At 35.3% G+C, this 19,055-nt stretch overlaps 1 protein-coding gene across 7 annotated transcripts in view; it reads left to right on the top strand.

The window, feature by feature from the left end:
* The window catches only part of BRINP3 (BMP/retinoic acid inducible neural specific 3), a 407,019-nt gene that overhangs the window by 269,325 nt on the left and 118,639 nt on the right, over positions 1-19,055 (top strand). For all 7 annotated transcript variants that reach the window (XM_013980016.3, XM_084979039.1, XM_084979041.1 and 4 more), the window contains 2 exons: positions 11,552-11,657; positions 15,546-15,782. In XM_013980016.3, the coding sequence (XP_013835470.1) occupies positions 11,552-11,657; positions 15,546-15,782 (343 nt within the window). The remainder of the gene's footprint in view (positions 1-11,551; positions 11,658-15,545; positions 15,783-19,055) is intronic.

Below are 19,055 nucleotides of genomic sequence, written 5' to 3' on the forward strand. Positions count from 1 at the left end.
TGTCAGGCATAGCTATCCCAAATGTAGCTTTTAGAAAATTGTCAGTTTTCTAAATGTATATACATGTAGTTAGAAATCTAATGAAAGCCTCTCTCTCTCTTTTTTTCTTTTTTTTTTTTTTTTTGGCTACGGAGTGTTCTTGAAATCGTTGTGATTTTTAAGCTTTGCACTGTTTAAAAAATAAATCAAAATAGCATCTGTAGGAGTGAGCTTATAGATTTTGCTTCTCCCAGACCAATCAAGCACCATGCATTGAAATTCCATGGTAACCATGGTTTAAGCATAAAAGAGTCCTGATGTTATTTGGCAAGTTTGTTCCAACTAAATTGTGTCCAGTTCACCTTCTTCTGTATTACACTGAATAGACACTTTAAGAACCTGAGAAAACTCTTTTCTGGCCTCCTGTGCAATCTTATATTTTAATATGTATTCAAAGAGCATACATAGTCTTTCTCAACAGGTTTACACGTGGGTGTTTATGGGTTGCAGATGTGTGTTATTTTGATGGACGGTAGGAAAAATAGGTCAATCATTGTAGCCACGCCTGGCCTCATGGCCACAAATACAAGTGGAAACTGCACTGAGGCAACTGCTCTCCAAGAAGACATAGTCTGTTTTGTCCCTAAATTAAACATATGCTCTGTCTTTTGTATCAGTCTCCTCAAAATGTAATAGGTTGTTTCACATACTTTATCTTAGCTACATTGTTTCTCATCCCTTATGTTTTTATAATTTATATTTATTTTATACATGTTTTATGGATATGTATGATAGCATTTATAATTATCATTTGTAATCCTCATTGTTTTAAGTAATTCTGCTCTTTTTATAGAAAAAAACTCTAGGGAGCTTTTAAGAATACGATTCTTCAACTATACTGTAATTTTTTTAAAAGTCAAAAAAATACAGTTCTATGAATCAATGATACTAATAGCTGAAAGTATGTCATCCATTGAAAACTATGGGAACTAGAACCAAGGGAAATAATTTTCAGCACAAAGTAATTTGCATGGATAAGTAATTCAACAATGGTCTATGCTCCCTTACATTGAACCTATCTTTGATTCATGTTTGTGATTATCGTGTGAAGATTTGAGTCATCTGAACATTGATTATATATCATGTACTATTTTAAACTTCCATTAAGTTGTTGGAGCACGTTCAAGAAACATCAACGATGTCAAATGCACTTTAAATCGTGATATTAATCGTGAATAATACACTAAGCATAATGTGCATTGTTCTGTGGAGATGCAAGGAAATTTATCATTGATATACTCTTGTATTTTTCACTTAAGGATGTGTAACTTTGTACATGTAAAGTAGTAAATAGTTGTACAATAAAATAGTTGTAAAACTTACTACAAATAGTAAGACAATTTTAAAAATTAAGGAAGTCTTTGCTACTGAAATATGTTTATTCTGATATGAATACTGTTTTTACATAGTTCTTAAAATGAATATGTTTGAAAATTCATTTCTCATTAAATATTAAGCCTAGATATGTTGCAGCAGGATAAAGAACTGGAACTATATTGAACTGCATTTTGATGTTAAATGTTTAGTAAAATTTTGAAATAAAGTGCTAATGACTTGCAGGGGAAAAATAAAAGTATTTTTTAACTCAATATTTACATTTGAAAAACCCATTATACATGTATTTAATTTCTTATGTACAACTTATAATTATCATATAACATTTGTGTGATTGATATCATATATAATTATCATGTAGGACGTAATGATCAAGTATAACACTTTAATATCTAAAATGTATGTTATTATAAAATTGTATGTTGATGTGTATTATACCATATGATATAATTATTTCATATAATTAATTACAATGTGTACTATGTATAAATATTTACATATATACAAACTACATACATATATTTAGTACCAACACTTTCTAAACCTTTCAGTCAGTTTGATAGCTTCAACCATGTGTGGTGGTAAAAGATTTTATTTCTAGGGCGTTCCCGTCGTGGCGCAATGGAAATGAATCCTGCTAGGAACCATGAGGCTGGGGGTTCAATCCTGACCTTTCTCAGTGGGTTAAGGATCTGGTGTTGCCCTGAGCTGTGGTGTAGGTGAGATCGCAGACATGGCTCAGATCTGGCATTCCTGTGGCTGTGGTGTAGGCTGGCAGCAACAGCTCCGATTAGACCCCTAGCCTGGGAACTTCCATATGCCACGGGTGTGACCCTAAAAATACAATAAATAAATAAATAAATAAATAAAGATTTTATCTCTTTAGTAAGAGCAACAACATAGTTGAAGCTAATCAACAGTTGTATATTACTTCTTAGAAATCTGGTGTAGAGTAATTTAAGAATATGTGGGAAGTTTTATTTCAAATCATTAATAAATTAATACATAGAATAAAAGCTAATTCATTTGGCCCTCAATCAAAGTTATATTAACCAGACATTCACAACAGTATTATTGTTCATGAGAATGACTCAAGATACCACCCCATTCTAATTGACCTGTACTTCAATCTAGACCATTAAATTGTGCGTTATTGTTTTAACTGTATTGCTAGAGAGAATGAAAGACAGAGAATAGATTAAATTAATGCAAGCAAAGTTTCCAAAACTTAAGTCTAGAGCTTGAAAAGCCAATATGCTGTTTGGAATGGGCATGCGATTTATAAGTCATGATATTCAAGACCCAATTCCAGCTTTCATTTCACTTCTGTGATATGGAACTAGCTCTATAATTTCCTTGGTTCCAGATACCTCATTTGTGTAATGAAATGGTAAGCTAGGAGATTTCTAAAACTCACCATTGCTCTAAAATTTACATATACTGTCACTGTTCCATTTTCTTCAAGAAGGTCTCGAAAACATTAAAATATTTTCAAGTAAAGACCTCTAACTGAAAGTAAAATATTTATTCACCAATTTTGTTCACAGTTATTGAATTTCTACTATGTGCCAGATACCATGTTTAATGATAAGTAGGAAATTTACAGTTAAATAAGTAAAAAAGGTAATGTAAACTGGTGATTGTAATTTTATAATTGCCATAATGTAAAGAAAAATTTGTGGTAAGAAAAAAAGTGTAAGATATTAAAATATTGGGAGTTTTTATCTCCTAATTTTACTCCCTCAAATAATGTCCTAATCTTGGAAAATAGTGCTTTTAATTTTGTTAAGGTATCATTGCTTTTAGAAATCTTCCCAACTGTATCTATGGGGTCTTTTCCTGATACCTTTTTCATTATTAGAGTTTCTGTTTTGAATATTAATTATGAAAATTTAGTAAACTCTGTTCTTTAATGTAAAATATAATGATTTATTTTCAAAAGATTTCAAAGCCCTTTAACCAATATAAACTAAAAATTAATTACCATTATGAAAAATTGAATATTTAAATAGCTTGCTTATGTAATTACAATTTTTATTGTTACCTGTAGTTGAGGTTACTAGGAAAAGGCTAATGTCTTTTTTCCACTTTCAGAGAGAAGTGGAATTATGAGTATGCACAAAATAAAAATAAGAAGGATTAATCTACAAGTTAGTCCTGGCGGATGATTGACTAATCATGTACATATCTGCAATTATAGAATATGCATAATCATGGTCTTGAAAGAAAATGAAATAAATGTGATACTTCAAGATGACTAAAGGGAATCAAATCCAATTAAATACATTATTATATTAATAACCTTAAGATAAATCATCTGCTTTTCATAATTTATTTAGTGTCAGATTTTAGCAATTTATTTTGGCAAAATCACATTATGATAACAATCAATTTGAAAGGATATAGGTGCAAAGATCCATGCTAGTATTGTAGTTTAGAGACATGACTACAGATAGATACCAGATAGATAGGTTGATAGACACCCACATAGATGTAGACATAGATGACATGTGGCTGCCTTGATATAATTCATGAGAACCAATATTAACCAACTATTATTGGTAAATGTTTTACTGATAAATACCATATATACAGCAAAGTACACAGTCATGGTGTTGAGACTGCAACACAGTTAAGCCTCCATCATCTACATAAAAATTCAAACATGACCAGAATCCAAGGAGGCCCCCTCACCTCCTCTTACCTTTGCTACTATGCACAAAGTGCGACCACCCTCATGGCTTATAACTCCATAAAGCATTTTTGTCTGACCTTGACCTTCGTATTAATGGAGGCATGCTCTATGTGGCTTACTTCACTCAACGTTATATTTGCGAGATTCATTCAAGTTATTCTATGTCATTGCGGTACAGTATGCAAATCCTCAGTTTACTTGTACATTGAATTCTCGACTAGCATTTTGATTTCTTCAGTTAAGGATTATTAAGAATGGAATTGCTATGAACCTATTTGCATGGACCCTTTGGTTATACTCATGTTCATATTTTAAAATTGGCTTTAGGTCTGGCTCATGAGATGTGCCTACATCTGCTTAGATAGTTTCTTTTTTTTTTTTGTCTTTTTTGCCTTTTCTAGGGCTGCTCCTGCAGCATTTGGAGGTTCCCAGGCTAGGGGTCTAATCAGAGCTGTAGCTATTGGCCTACACCAGAGCCACAGCAACACGGGATCTGAGCTGCATCTGCAATCTACACCACAGCTCACAGCAACGCCGGGTCCTCGACCCACTGAGCAAAGCCAGGGATAGAACCCTCAACCTCATGGTTCCTAGTCGGATTCGTTAACCACTGCGCCATGAAAGGAACTCCTTAGATAGTTTCTAAAGTGGAAGTGGTTATACAGATTTACAGTCACAACTCATATTATTATCAACACTTGGCATTTTCTGGCTTTATACTATTTTAAACCACTTGGTAATGGATAATTCTACCTCATTCTTCTTTAAAATTCCTTAGTAAAGTAATACACAATTTCATCTGTTTTGTCAAGTGTACTTAAAAGTGTTGCTGCTACCATTTTACCTTATGTTTGTAGATTTCCGCTTGTTGGACCTATCCATTTCTAATAGAAGGGTGTTGAAATTTCCAACTGCGTTCATCTATTTATTTCTATAATTCCCTTCGTTTTTGCTCCATATGACTTGAGGCTCTACCCTTAGGCACCTAACATATTAAGTATTATTATATCTTCATGAAGGGTTAACCATTTTTATCATTATCATGATGCTCTCTTTATCCTTGGCAGTTTTACTTGTCTTCTCTGTCTGAACATAATATAGTTATATAATTATACTCTGGCTTTCTTTTGATTAGTATTAGTATGGTATATTTTTCTCCATTTATTTATGATTAATCTACACTTTTAATCTTTACATTTAAAGTGCACTCCTTGGGGACAGCTTAAATTTGGGTCTTGTTTTATGCTCTATTCTGAAAATCTCTGTCTTTTAATTGGTGCATTGATTTTCAATGTGATTATTAATATAGTTGGATTTATATCTACTATACTCATTGTTGCTTCTTATTTGTTGCCTTTATTTATTGTTCCTGTTTTTGTCTTCCACTCTTCTACCTTTTGTGGTTTTACTTAAGCATTTTACATGATTCCATCTCCTCTCCTGTCTTAGCATAGTGGTTATAGTCTGTTTGGTTTTTTTTTTTTTACATTTTCTATTCATCTCCCTGACATATGCAATATACATTTATAGTTAATCCAAGTCCATTTTCAGATAACACTACACGACCTCATGGGTCGTGTGAACAACTTGTAATAACTCAATGATCTTAATTATTCTCTCTCATCCTTTGTATCATTCTATCATTCTTGTCATTCATTTCATTTATATAAGATACATAAAAAATACAGTCCTTATACATTTTCATATTATTATTTTGAACAAACTATTTGTTAGTTAAATTAAAAATAAGAAAAATAAAAAAATATGTTTTGTCTTCACTTATTCTTTTTTTGATGTTTTTCCTTACTTCATGTAGATCTGAGTTTCTAACCTACAATATTTTTTCCTCTATAAAGAAGTTGTTTTGATATTTTTTTTTCTTTTGTCTTTTTAGGGCCACACCCACAGCAGATGGAGGTTCCCAGGCTAGGGGTCAAATTGGAGCTACAGCTGTCAGCCTACACCACAGCCACAGCAACTCCAGATCCGAGCCAGTCTGCGACCTACACCATGGCTTATGGCAACGCCAGATTCTTAACCCACTGAGCAAAGCCAGGGATCTAACCCGCATCCTCCTTCATACCTTCAGTGGGACAGGATGGCTAGAGTGGGCTGCAATTAGGTATCCCCTTTCCCTTAGGCCAGTTAAGCTCTGATAAACCACCAGAAAAGTAGGCTCTCTTTCTGGGCATAATTCTTCATAGGTGAACCACGCGGTACTGATCAGTATTCTGTTGTTTCATATACATAATCAGTGGTTTATGAACTTATTCAGAAACTATTTCAATATACTCTAACATATCTCTTGAAACAAGTAAAACAGAATATTTTGTGAGGATAGAAGGGCTGTAAAAATATAAAGCACATGAAAATTTGGTTATGAATAAACGATGGTCCTGAACAGCAGTTACTCCTACTCGCAACCATGTTCAAGTTGGGTAAAAAGATTAGGGCACATACACAATGAGAGGGAAGTAGTTCTTCCTCTGGGCTTTTCAGTTTATGCCTTGGCTTGAATTCTCAATATTAACATTTATTAATTTTGTCATTATAACTGACAAATTGGAACAAACAACACTGCTGGTCCATATTTATTCTTACCGTATGATTAATAGTTTACAGATGATGTGTCATTGTTATGGAGGGTAGATACATTCCTTTTTTTTTATTTTTTTGAGTTTAGGTGGGAAAAGTATTTCCCCCTCTTGATTTCCAAGAAGTTTTTTGGAACATTACAAACTTTAATAAATGTGCATTTGTAGATTTGCATTAAGAATTATGCTATTCCTACGGTCATGTGTTTTACAGAGTTGTTGATCAACAATAATCAATTCAGTCAAAATGGTTGCACTAACACTTTGTTTATTTTGAAAAAAAGCCTAGAGCAATAATAGGTTCACAGAGCTACTTATAATATATACGCATGTATGATTTTTACAAGAGGCATATACATTTACTTTTTTCATTCAGTAAGTGTAAAGGTTTTCTCATACAACCATACATTTTTTGAGAGACTCCTTGATTATCTTCTACACAAGAGATAAGGATTGTTTCTGTTTTCCATGCAGTTGCTGTTGTTGTTCTTTTCTGTTCTATGCAAGTGAACTGCCTACTTTCTTCTATGTCAGTATTTCTAGTTTCATCTTGTTGTGGATTGTTCTTACCATATTGCACTTGATTGCATATTGATGTGACTTGTGCAAAATTTGTGTATAGACTCATTTAAGAGTGCGTGTGATTTAGGATGGATATAAAATTCAGGCACACTTTCTCTGTCTACAAAGAAAATGTTAACATACAGCACTGATGTCAGAAGAATTATTAGGATTTTATAACCTCACATGATAGTTCGGGTATGGAAGGCTCCAGTAAGTCTGCCATAGAGTTGTTACTGTGTCTTTGCCTTTTAATAGAAAACATTTCCACATAATTTACATTTACTGTGAAATTACTACGGTGGGCCAGGCCCATGAGAAGGAAGCATGTATCACAGATTATCTCATTTTTCTTCACCACCTCTTTCTGCTGTATGATTTTAGCCATTTTCCAGACAGAAGGGTGAAGCTTAGATCGTCGTCTCTGGGAAGTAGTAGAGGTATGACGTTGACCTTCGCATTCTCATTTAAGTCTATTTTCTTCAAATTAATCAACATTAGTTTGTATAATTCAAATTATTTAACATGATTTTTTTACTCTCTGCAAAATTCTCCAGCCGTGAAAAGAATAGGCATCAATGTAATAAAACAATACAGAAACAATATAGGAAAAGTTGAAAATAGAGATGTTTTGCCATTTACTATACTTTTATACCCTCTCTGATTTTTAACAGCATAGTTGAACAAAATTCATATAAATTGTCAGTGAGAGAAGAGCATGTTTGTTGTATTTTGGAAACAAATTTGTGCTAAATCAGTTTTGACGTTACATCCACAGCAGGTCAAGCCATGGCTTCCAGTCCCCTCCATTCCACACCCAGTCCCTTAAGCACATTCATTTTCCTCATGATATTCAGATAAAACCACAACTCAGTGGTTCTTCAATACTTCAGGAAGTTCCCTTGTTTCAACATCCTCTCACCAAGAGATAAATTTTAGAAAATACGTAAAATGCTTTCTCATTGTGTATGTCATTTCTCAAAATGCTAAATGCTATCAGTACTGGATTATTGTCTTGTCAGGCTTAATCATTTTTATGTGTAGCTATTGGATAACTCTTGCTTCGATATGTTACATATGGAGACCCCTAAATCAGATGTCCATCTATCAGCTCATGAACAAAAGTTCAAGCTACTGCTGGCACAACTATACAATTCATTTTTGGTCGAGTTAATATATCTATATAAATGTTTGTATAATAAGTTAGCTTTTATTAACTTTCTTTTCATTTTTATTCCTTTTATTACATTGACATAATACAGACATATTTATTACTGATGAAACATGTAGGATCCTTAAAATCTACAATTGGAAAAGTAGATTTTCATCAATGAATGTGCTAGAGTTTGTGAATTTTTATATTAAATCAGACAATGACCAGTGAAATCAGTTGTCAATGATTAAAAACAAAATAAAATTATCAATGTGATATGCTATATTTTATTATTGTATACTGCAAAGTTAGGGAATAAAATTATCTACAGATAAATAGTTAGATAAATAGTTAGGGATATTCAAACTTTCTCTAAATGTATAGGACTATTATTTAAATCTCCTGAATTTACTATTAAGAAAACAGTAACTGAACATAAGAGACCGTATGTAATGAGATAAAATAATACAGTTTAACCTATTTCAAAAGTTGAGCATTAAGAAGATTGCATACTAATTTCTCAGATCCCATGTCAATGAGTGTGTGCTTTAAGATACTTTTATTTAGAAAACTGTATTAAATGGCAAATTTTGGAGCTTGTTTCTATAAATGTGGTGGTAGACGGTTATGCGTGTTGGTGGGAAATAGTTAAGCTACTCTATAGAACAAGATGACAATTTAAATTATCTGAAACCCTAAATATTTGGTGTCTTCAAACCTTTCACTCATCTGTTAGTACGCATTTATATTTAAATATTAATTATACACACCCAGGCACACACACATGCACGTATGTGGCACATATCAACACCAGGACTTATTTTCCTGAATAAACTAAGAAATATTCCGTGTCACCATTGGAGGGCAGCAGTAAAGAAGTACACAGTTGGTGTGATGTTACAGAAATGGTAACATACATTCCCAGCTGTTGTTATCTGTTCCCCTAAAGGCCTACCTGTTTAAGGAAGTATGATGGTCATGATACAGTTATTCGTTCCCTCAGGGCATCTGTCCATGGCCCTGCTTTTGATTATTATCTGTAAGTTTTTGTCTCCCAAAGTAGTAATTCCATCTTTAGTATAACTTCTAAGAAATAGGTCTGCATTGTCACTTCTTCTAATGGATGTTTTCAACTAGGAGTGTGATTCAACTCAGAGTCAAAGCGCTCAAAACCATATGCCTCCTTGCATGCCCTTCATGGTGGACCTTGCTCAGCATCTTAATGTTATCACTTATGCTACAAACTATTGCCTTTGCTTCTCTCCATTATATATGTTTTCAGTGTTTCGTAATCTTGCCAGTTCTAATTGTTTTTCATAATCCATTTTCTTTGGATAAATCATGTCGCCACTGCTCCTTCTGGGCCTTCACCATCTCAGTGACAGCCTTAGCATCTTCCTTGGTTTGGTTTTTCCCTCACCCGTTATGTCCTCGTCTCATAATGCCCATGGGCTTCTCCAAGGGCATAATATGTGCTGTGACTACTTCAGTGAGCAAATAGGCAATATTTCCTGCCCTTGGTGGCACTTGCATTCTAATGAGTAGTGTCAACAATATTCATGATAAATGACTAAATTACACAGCATGTTAGAAGCAGAAAGCTACTGTGGAAAATGTAAAACAAGGTAAGGAGCAAAGGAAATAAAGGTTGGAAGAAGGACATGTCTAAAAGCATATTCATTTAAAATACATTAGTCCAGGGAGTTCCCTGATGGTGCAGTGGTTAGGACTCAGTGCTTTCACCCCTGCAGTCCACAGGGTTCAGTCTCTGGTATGCAAATGAACTGAGATCCCATATCCAGCTGCCAAAAAGAAAGAAAGAAAGAAGGCAAAAAGGAAATGATTTCAGAAAATGATTTTTTAAAATTTAAAAATAAAACAGCTTAGTCCAAGTAGTCTAGAGAGAATGTCATTTGAATAAAAACTGGAAGAGAGTGAAGGAGTGCTATTAGAAATGTCTTGAGGAAGATCATTCCACGTCCAGGAACAGCAAGTCAAACATCATGAGGCAGGAGAACAATGAGCAAAGAAGCCAGTGTGTTGGGATGCAGTAAATGAGAAGAGGAGGGATGAGGCTGGAGGGGTAACAGGCAGCTGGAAGATATGGCATCTTTTTACTCCTAGACGGGGCTCAGGCTTTTATCCTGAGTGAGGTGGGAAGATGTTGTGGGGCTATGAAAGGTGAAATGAAATGATCTATGCAGTGTTTTGCAAACCATTCTGGATATGGAGAATAAAAAGTTCCAATGCAAAAATGATTACAATACTCCTCTGTTTTGAAGTATGTTTGGTTTTAAAAATATATCCTCAGGATAGGTTTCCAGTCTGCTATCATTGATTAAATGCCTCCTCATCTCTTGATTACTATCCATCCTAAGACACCCTTAGGGGAAAAAGTCTACAATAGGTGATTCCATAATTAAGTGCTAAGTTGGACACTGCAGACCATAGCTTTATAGAGATGGTGTGGTAACACTAGTGCAAATTATTAAGGACTACTTTGTGTGGGTGTTTGAATATGAGGTTAATTTTGAGGATAAAGAAAAATCAATGTGTTTATAGGGAGAAAGGTGGAGGAGGGGCAAGGATGTTATTGTATAAGCAAAGGCATAGAATTAGCGGATCGAGCTGGACAGCAAGACTGCCTGCCTTCTGGGAAAAGTGGGATCGATGGAAGCCAAGCAAAAGAGTTTAGACTTTGACGCCACCATAAAAGAGCTGAAAACTGTAGATTTTTAAGTAGAAACAATAAATAATAAAATCAGTCTTTATACAGTAGTCTAGCAGGTGGTTTGGATTTATTGAAAAAAAATGAATGAACAAAAAGCAATTCTTAGATAAGTCAAAGCTTGCTCTCTACCTAAAGAAGCACGCTCTGCCATATCTTCAGTAAAACTGGTGACCTTTTAGGAGTGATGTTGTTGGCCAAAAAGAGGTACCATTATTTTCTCTGAAGACTGATGCCTGGTCAAAGGGAAGGAAATGGAATTGGTGATAATGGAGCCACTTGTCTCCTCTGTGCGTAGGTGTGTGTATCCGATCCCAGACCTTCTACTGGACTGGACAGGGATGTTGACTATCAGTTGTACAACCCTGGTGTGTGACAACTGCACTGACTTGAAAGAATACGATACACTCTGGTTTATATAATAAGGTGGATGTTTTGTTCTTCAGGTAACAGAAACACGGACAGGTCCTCTGGGCTGCAGCAACTATGACAACCTAGATTCTGTCAGTTCTGTTCTGGTTCAGAGTCCTGAGAACAAGATTCAGCTACAAGGTATGTAGGTATAATTGCACTAGTTCTCTATTAGCCTGAATGACAGTTATCCAGTTGTGATTCTTGCTTCTTCTCCTTCTCCTTCTTCTTCCTATTTTAAAACTAAGCAGTCTTGCAGTATTAGGTTGTTAAAATTCACGGAAAAGGCTAATATGGTCATTGTTAACTGATGAACCGCTCTATACCAGATGAAGAGAATGTCAAAATTCACTTTACTTCTTAAATGAAGTAATGCATCAGAACTGAAATTTTGTGATAATATTTTTCTTTTAAACAGTGATCATTATCTCGATAAGCACTAATTTTTACATATGTCTGCCTGAGCTTTGATGTTTTTCTTGACACACTCCAATAAAAATGTCAGCCGTATTTATGCATATTGTAATTTGAACTGATGACATTTTAAGAATAAACTAATATGATAGTTAAGGCTGCATTTGTCTTTTGACAAGTAGAAATATACTTAAGAATATATTAACACAATGTTTATATTTGCTTTATTTCCTTTATAAAGAGATTATGTGACAGTGGCAATAGTTTATCATCTTCTTTCTCTTATGATATTTTGTGAGATAATTCAACAGAAGATGTTTTAAAATAATAATTTTAACAAATATATACTATCCTCTAAATGGGTATGGATATTCATACAGGCAGGAGGAGTTATGAATCCACATATTTAAACAGATCCTAGTTCAACAAATTCAGTGAAGTCTTTGAGAGGACACATTGTCTAAATTAAGTTGACTGATCAAAGCACGAATTTTGAGTTGTTCTCTTGTCTACCTTCTTTAATTGCCTAAGTTAGACTTGTATTTCTGATATTCAGTTTTACAAGAAAATTCTTTAAAGTTTCAGAAATTATGCCATGTTTTCCCCTCAGCTTTACAATCTTGAAAAATGTAACGGCATCAGGTTATTTAAATTTATCTTAAATGATAAATGAATTTCATTCATTTTGAATTGCATAAAAATTACAAGTACTTAGAATTTCTAAACTTGAAATGCTATCCAATTTATCATTGTCAGTTTCAGATTTAAAGTTATAAAATGTTTTCTCGAATTTAAACAGAAATGTGCTCTATCAATATTACTTGCAATTCTCTACTGTTCATTCCTTTTTAAATGTATGCATTCACTTTCCATAAGAGTATTAATTTGCGCTGAAAAAGACAAAGAATTTTTACATGAGACGTCTCTTTATTTCAATTGATTTACTATTAAATTGTATTTTTTTAATTTTTATTTATTGATTTATTTTTTCCACTGTACAGCATGGAGACCAAGCTACACATACACGTATACATACTTTTTTTTATTATTTATTGATTTTTACTCTCTAAAAAAGTGTTCAGTTTTAGGAGCATTATATTATAAACACAAAACTTCAGCCTTCTATCTGCCTTGAAAAAACTTAACACAAGAAATAAATGAAGCAATACTTCTGCAAAGACACTCTCATTTTTACAGATTAAAAATTATAATACAATTACTTGCTTTATGACATTTTAACTGTTACATAAATTCTCTGAATTTCTTTCCATTTTTTCTTCTGTTTTCAGTCTTGTATTTTGTAAAATTAAGATTGAGATAATCATCAGGTTCCACGTACTTAAAATACCTGAGATGTTGTAATAAGTATATGCTGACTCCTGAGTCTCGTTAATAGAGTCTCTGGCTTAGCCTGTGTCTTACACCAAAAGCAGTGTTTTCAGTAGACTCTCTAGATATTTCTGAAGTATACAGTAATTTGATGACTCACAGCACTGGGCAGGTGAGACTAGACTATGTCTAGCTTCATCATTTTACTCCCCTAAGTCATTTGATGTATTTCACCTGCCTTACATCAAGAAAGTATGTCTAATAGATTCTCATTCCTCTTCTCCTGTCACCCAAATTGCCTTTCCATCACCATTTCCTTAGTTTAGATTTTAGTCTTCTGTCTAAACTAATCTTTATTTTTTATATCTTCTACTTCCCAGTGAAGCACGACTCAGCATATCCTGCATGGTTAAACATCACTGAAATACAGGGAATTAATTCCATACACTGCGCCCTGGTAGAGGAACCCAATAGCATTACTCTACATTTATTTTCATAAGCAACTCACTCATTGCATTCTTATAGTTTATGTGAAGAGAAACAATATTATCTTCTATTTTTAAAAATATCTTCCACAGTCCATTTGTGTGTGGTGTCGTTAACGAATTAGCCTATGCCACAAAAAACCTCTCCTAATGTTGAAAACCATCCTTCTGTCAAATCATGTTCCAGTCTACCTTTTTTGTGAACCTAATATGATTGCTTTGCCAATTAATTATCCCGAGTGAAATACGTGCAGTCCAACTCTAGTAATTATGAAGTGTCATTGTATAAGATTATTATACACTTAAGTTATGTTATATTATATTATATTAATTATTTTATTTTCCCTAAATGTATTGCATGTACTTTTAGGGCAGGCTATGTTCCAGTCATCTTTATATTGGTACCTTACCTAGAAATTCTCTTCCAAATGGAAGGCATTCAATAAATGTTATTTATTTGAAGTAAAATAAAAGTGAATAATAAACTAGACAGTAGGTGCTAAGAGTACTTTTCCTGACTGAACTAAAGGAGGATTAATCTACAAGAATGAGATAGGTACAATTGTCAAGATATTTATAAAGTAGATTTTTCCCTAAATGCTGATTCATTATTTTAATTAAATTAATCTTATAGGGAATGGTCATGTCAAAAATGATTTTTTTTTGGTTAGAAAAGAAACATGAAATTTGTAGAAATTAAATTTTGCAGTAAATAGCAAATAGCCCCTGACTAAATTTTCCCTTACTTTTGTGTTTTTATCTACTGATTAATTTGAATATTTAGCCCTTTGTTTAGATTTTTCTATTTATCAAGGAAAGCTAAAATGTAAACTAGTAGAGACCTCAAAATATTAATTTATAGCCTTATTTTCAGTTTTGATTTTTTATAGAGTTAGCAGCTTATTAAACTTGCATGTGGAAAACCAATAAACTGTATTACTAAGGCTGTCTTAATACAGGACAAGGAAATAAACTATGAAAAAATTAAATCAGTCTGACTGATAGTTTCCTGATAGTCAGTCGAAGTGACCATATAAAAAATACTTATATAAGGTTATGTGTTGTTAAGGTATAAGTATTATAGCCACATGCCATAGCTCTTTGGTCAGTGCCACAACCCATTGTGTTATGATATCTACGTAGATGTGAGCTGATAGTCTGAAAGTAAAATGGAAAACTATTTGACATCAAGGAAGATAGGTTCTCTCTACATCATATAATGTAAATATTCTGATCAATTAAGTCAAATAACCAATCAAATAATTTGAAAAATCAAAATTAGATAGTCTGATATATTAAACACCTCTATAATTTCTGGGACTCTTGAACAGTGCATGGAGTCAGTGTATATTGAAAACAATGATAACTACTTTCAATTTTGCAGATTTTGCTAGTTTTCTAATGATCATTTTTAAATGTCCGTAGGTGTTCCCATTGTGGCTCAGGGGTAACAAACCTATCTAGTATCCATGAGGACATGACTTCGATCCTTGGCCTTGCTCAGTGGGTTAAGGATTTAACAGCCTTGCCGCAAGCGGTGTTATAGGTGCAGAAGCAGCTGGGATCTGGCATTGCTGTGGTTGTGGCTGTGGTGTAGGTCAGCAGCTGCAGCTCCAGTTCGACCCCTATAGCTTGAGAACTTCCATATGGTGCAGGTGCAGCCATAAAAAAAAAAAAAAGACAAAAATGTATAGATGCGTAACTTAATATGCTAAATTTTTGATCTTCTTTGGGTATTGTACATATGTATTATACTTTTTCTTTATCAAAATAAATGTATTTGCTTTATTTGCTCTGTCAGGGCTTCAAGTACTCCTTCCAGACTATCTTCAGGAGCGTTTTGTACAAGCAGCTTTGAGCTACATTGCTTGCAATTCAGAAGGAGAATTTATCTGCAAGGACAATGACTGCTGGTGTCAGTGTGGCCCCAAATTTCCAGAATGCAACTGCCCCTCCATGGACATTCAAGCCATGGAAGAGAATCTTCTTCGAACAACTGAAACCTGGAAAGCCTACAACATGGACTTTGAAGAATCAGGTAAGACATATTTTGCTCTAACATTTTTTAAACTTGGCCAAAAAAAAAAAAAAAACCTGCTATATTCAAAAGACTATTTTACTCTTTTGGAAGAAATTATTACATACTTGGAGGAATTTTATTCAATTGATTAGTATCATTCTTTCAAACTGGCATATGTATTCCTTTTATTACTGGTTATTCAGTATTTTACTGAAAACGTATGTGGTACCTTGTGTATTGCCCCATACTGTTGGCACTAGAATCTAGCCTGCCCTTGAGTTGATTTGTTAGTTATTTAATAATGAAAGTCCTTGCCTTTCTCAATATAAGAAGTTAAACAGTGAACTGAAAAAATGCACGAACGGACAGTCGAGAGTGTTACGGAATTTTCTTTTTTTGTTAAAGTATGGTTGACCTACAACGTTGTGCCCATTTCTGCTGTACAGCAAAGTGACCCAGTCATATATCTATGTATCTGTATGTATATTCCCTTTCTTATGTTATCTTCCATCATGGTCTGTCCCAAGAGACTGGATAGAGTTCCCTATGCTATACAGCAGGACCTCATTGCGTATCCATTCTAAATGTAAGAGTTTGCATCAGCTAATCCCAAACTTCCAGGCCCACCCACTCCCCCCCCCTCCGCCACCCTCCTTGGCACCCACAGTCTGTTCTCAGTGTCTGTGAGTCTGAGTGTTAAGGGTTTATTCGTTGGATTTTCTGAGCACTTCAAGCCTGGGAGACAGGACGCTCGCCTCGTTCTGAGTGAGCGCGCCACAGAGCTAAAGGGGGAGCCAGATAGTCAGAACATCAAAAGACTGCTGTTAATTAAAGAAAACTAGACATTTCAAGTTAATGAATTTAACACTTTTTACGTATGGGAAGATGCAAAATTCAGGGCTCGTGAAACTCTTTCCTTGATGGGTATCTCAGCTACCTGAGGCCAGTATCCTGTGCTTTCTCATCCTGAGTCTCTTAGGGTGCACTCTTAGGGGTCACTCACTCCAGTGTCTCATATCTTTTTTTTTTTTTTTTTTTTTGTCTTTTTTGTTGTTGTTGTTATTGTTGCTATTTCTTGGGCCGCTCCCGCGGCATATGGAGGTTCCCAGGCTAGGGGTTGAATCGGAGCTGTAGCCACCGGCCTACGCCAGAGCCACAGCAACGCGGGATCCGAGCCGCGTCTGCAACCTACACCACAGCTCATGGCAACACCGGATCGTTAACCCACTGAGCAAGGGCAGGGACCGAACCCGCAACCTCATGGTTCCTAGTCGGATTCGTTAACCACTGCGCCACGACGGGAACTCCCAGTGTCTCATATCTTAATGGATGGCATCCTGTTTCCATCCTGAGTTCCTTCGGAGCTCACCCTCAGGGCTAGGAGGTGGCTGTAGTGCCTGAAGGCTGATGCCCACAACACCCTTATTTCCTGATATGGCAGGCAGCATTCTCTCTCTCTCTTTTTCTTTTTGTCTTTTGTCTTTTTAAGGGCTTACTTGTGGCATAAGGAAGTTCACAGGCTAGGGGTCGAATTGGAGCTGTAGCTGCCGGTCTCCCCCACAGCCACAGCGGCATCTGCCACCTACACCACAGCTCCTGGCAATGCCGGATCTTTAACCCACGGAGCAAGGCCAGGGAATGAACCTGCATGCTCATGGATGCTAGTCAGGTTCGTTAACCACTGAGCCTCAACGGGAACTCCTCAGGCAGCATTCTTAATCCACATACTTCTGATATGCCTCTGGACTATTCTCCTGGCCCCCGAGTTCCCTTGTGAGGCAAGCTACAGAGGGTGATTTTTTAATACTTTCTTCACAGTAAGATGAATCTAAGATGAATCTCATGAATGTCCATTATCACCGAACTATTTATTTTAACCAAATTCAGATCAATTTTGATTTAATATTGTGTGGGGATTTATTTTTGTTATTTCTGATTTTTTATGTGTGCATGTATATGTTTTGGATATTGTTTCTTATGGACTATGTAACATTGAACTTTAATAAAAAGTTAAGGAGTTTCTGTTGTGGCTCAGTAAGTTAAAAACCGGACATAATGTCCATGAGAATGTAGGTTCGATCCCTGGCCTTGCTCAGTGAGTTAAGGATCTAACCTCACCACAAGCAGTGGTGTAGTTTGTAGATGTGTCTCAAATCGGCGTTAAAGTGTTGATTTGGCTGTGGTGTAGGCCTCAGATGCCGCTCCAATTTGACCCTTGGCCTGGGAACTTCTATATGCAACAGGTGTGATTGTAAAAAAAAAAAAAAAGAAAAAAAGAAAGAGAAGGTTAATACCTCAGTATGAAATGAAAATAATCATTCATGATCATAGAATAATAAAAATAATAAAAAATTAAAAAATAATAAAAATTCCCATAATGTGGTGAGTATAATTATGTTGCAGGAAGGGGGACCCCTTCCAGGGCCCGAGTATGAGCCCTTGCCTAACACTCAGAAATTAATTATCTGAGAAGACACAGGTGTTGACGAAGCAAAAGACTTTATTGGGAAAAGGCGCCCAGGCACAGAGCAGAAGGATAAGGGAACCAGAAGAACTGCTCTTCCGTGTGGCTCAGTCTCAGGTGTATGCGAGCGGGGTTGGTTTCTGGGTTGTCTCTGGCCTGTCATCTTGTTTGGCCCACATCTGGCCTGACGCAGGGTCCTTCCTGGTGGCACACACACCCCTCAGCCGAGATGGAATTCCAGCACCAAGCATCCCGGGAGGCTGGTCATCCCTCCCTCCTATCCGCCCTCCCAGTGCCTCTGCTGGTTTTCAGGGCAGCACCACGTTCCTTATCAGGGCCTCCTGTTGTGAGTCAGCTCAGGGAAGCAGCTATTATCCTGCCTGGTCAAGGTGGGCAGTTTAAATCAATGGTTCACTAGCAGTTATGTAGCATTTAGTCAAAAGCGTTAGGCATGACTAGATTTCAAACTGGCAAAAGATGCTTTAATTGCTAAGAGGTCAGGTTGACATGCTTGGAAGTTATAATTTTGTGAGTGATTCGTGTAACTCAACACACTTAAAAAGCGACAATAAAATTTAACATGCATTTACAATAAAAACACTTAATTTAAGCATAGAAGGAATATCTCTCGATACAAAAAGGCCACACATGACAAGTCAACAGCTAACATCAGACAAGAAAAATCACAGTTGATGATTTCAACAAACCCTCGCTCTTTTGCTTAGTAGAACTATCATTATTATCAAATGAAAGGCTAGGTAAGTAGATTTAGATTTTCTTGAGAAATGTTTTGATCAAAATAGTGCATAATAAATAATCCTTCTCCA

Source organism: Sus scrofa, chromosome 10 (genome assembly GCF_054392235.1).
Source record: "Sus scrofa isolate SSC_HxYL_T2T_F1_AM1 chromosome 10, Sscrofa_HxYL_maternal_Yorkshire_Landrace_v2.0, whole genome shotgun sequence".
Lineage (NCBI taxonomy): Eukaryota > Metazoa > Chordata > Mammalia > Artiodactyla > Suidae > Sus > Sus scrofa.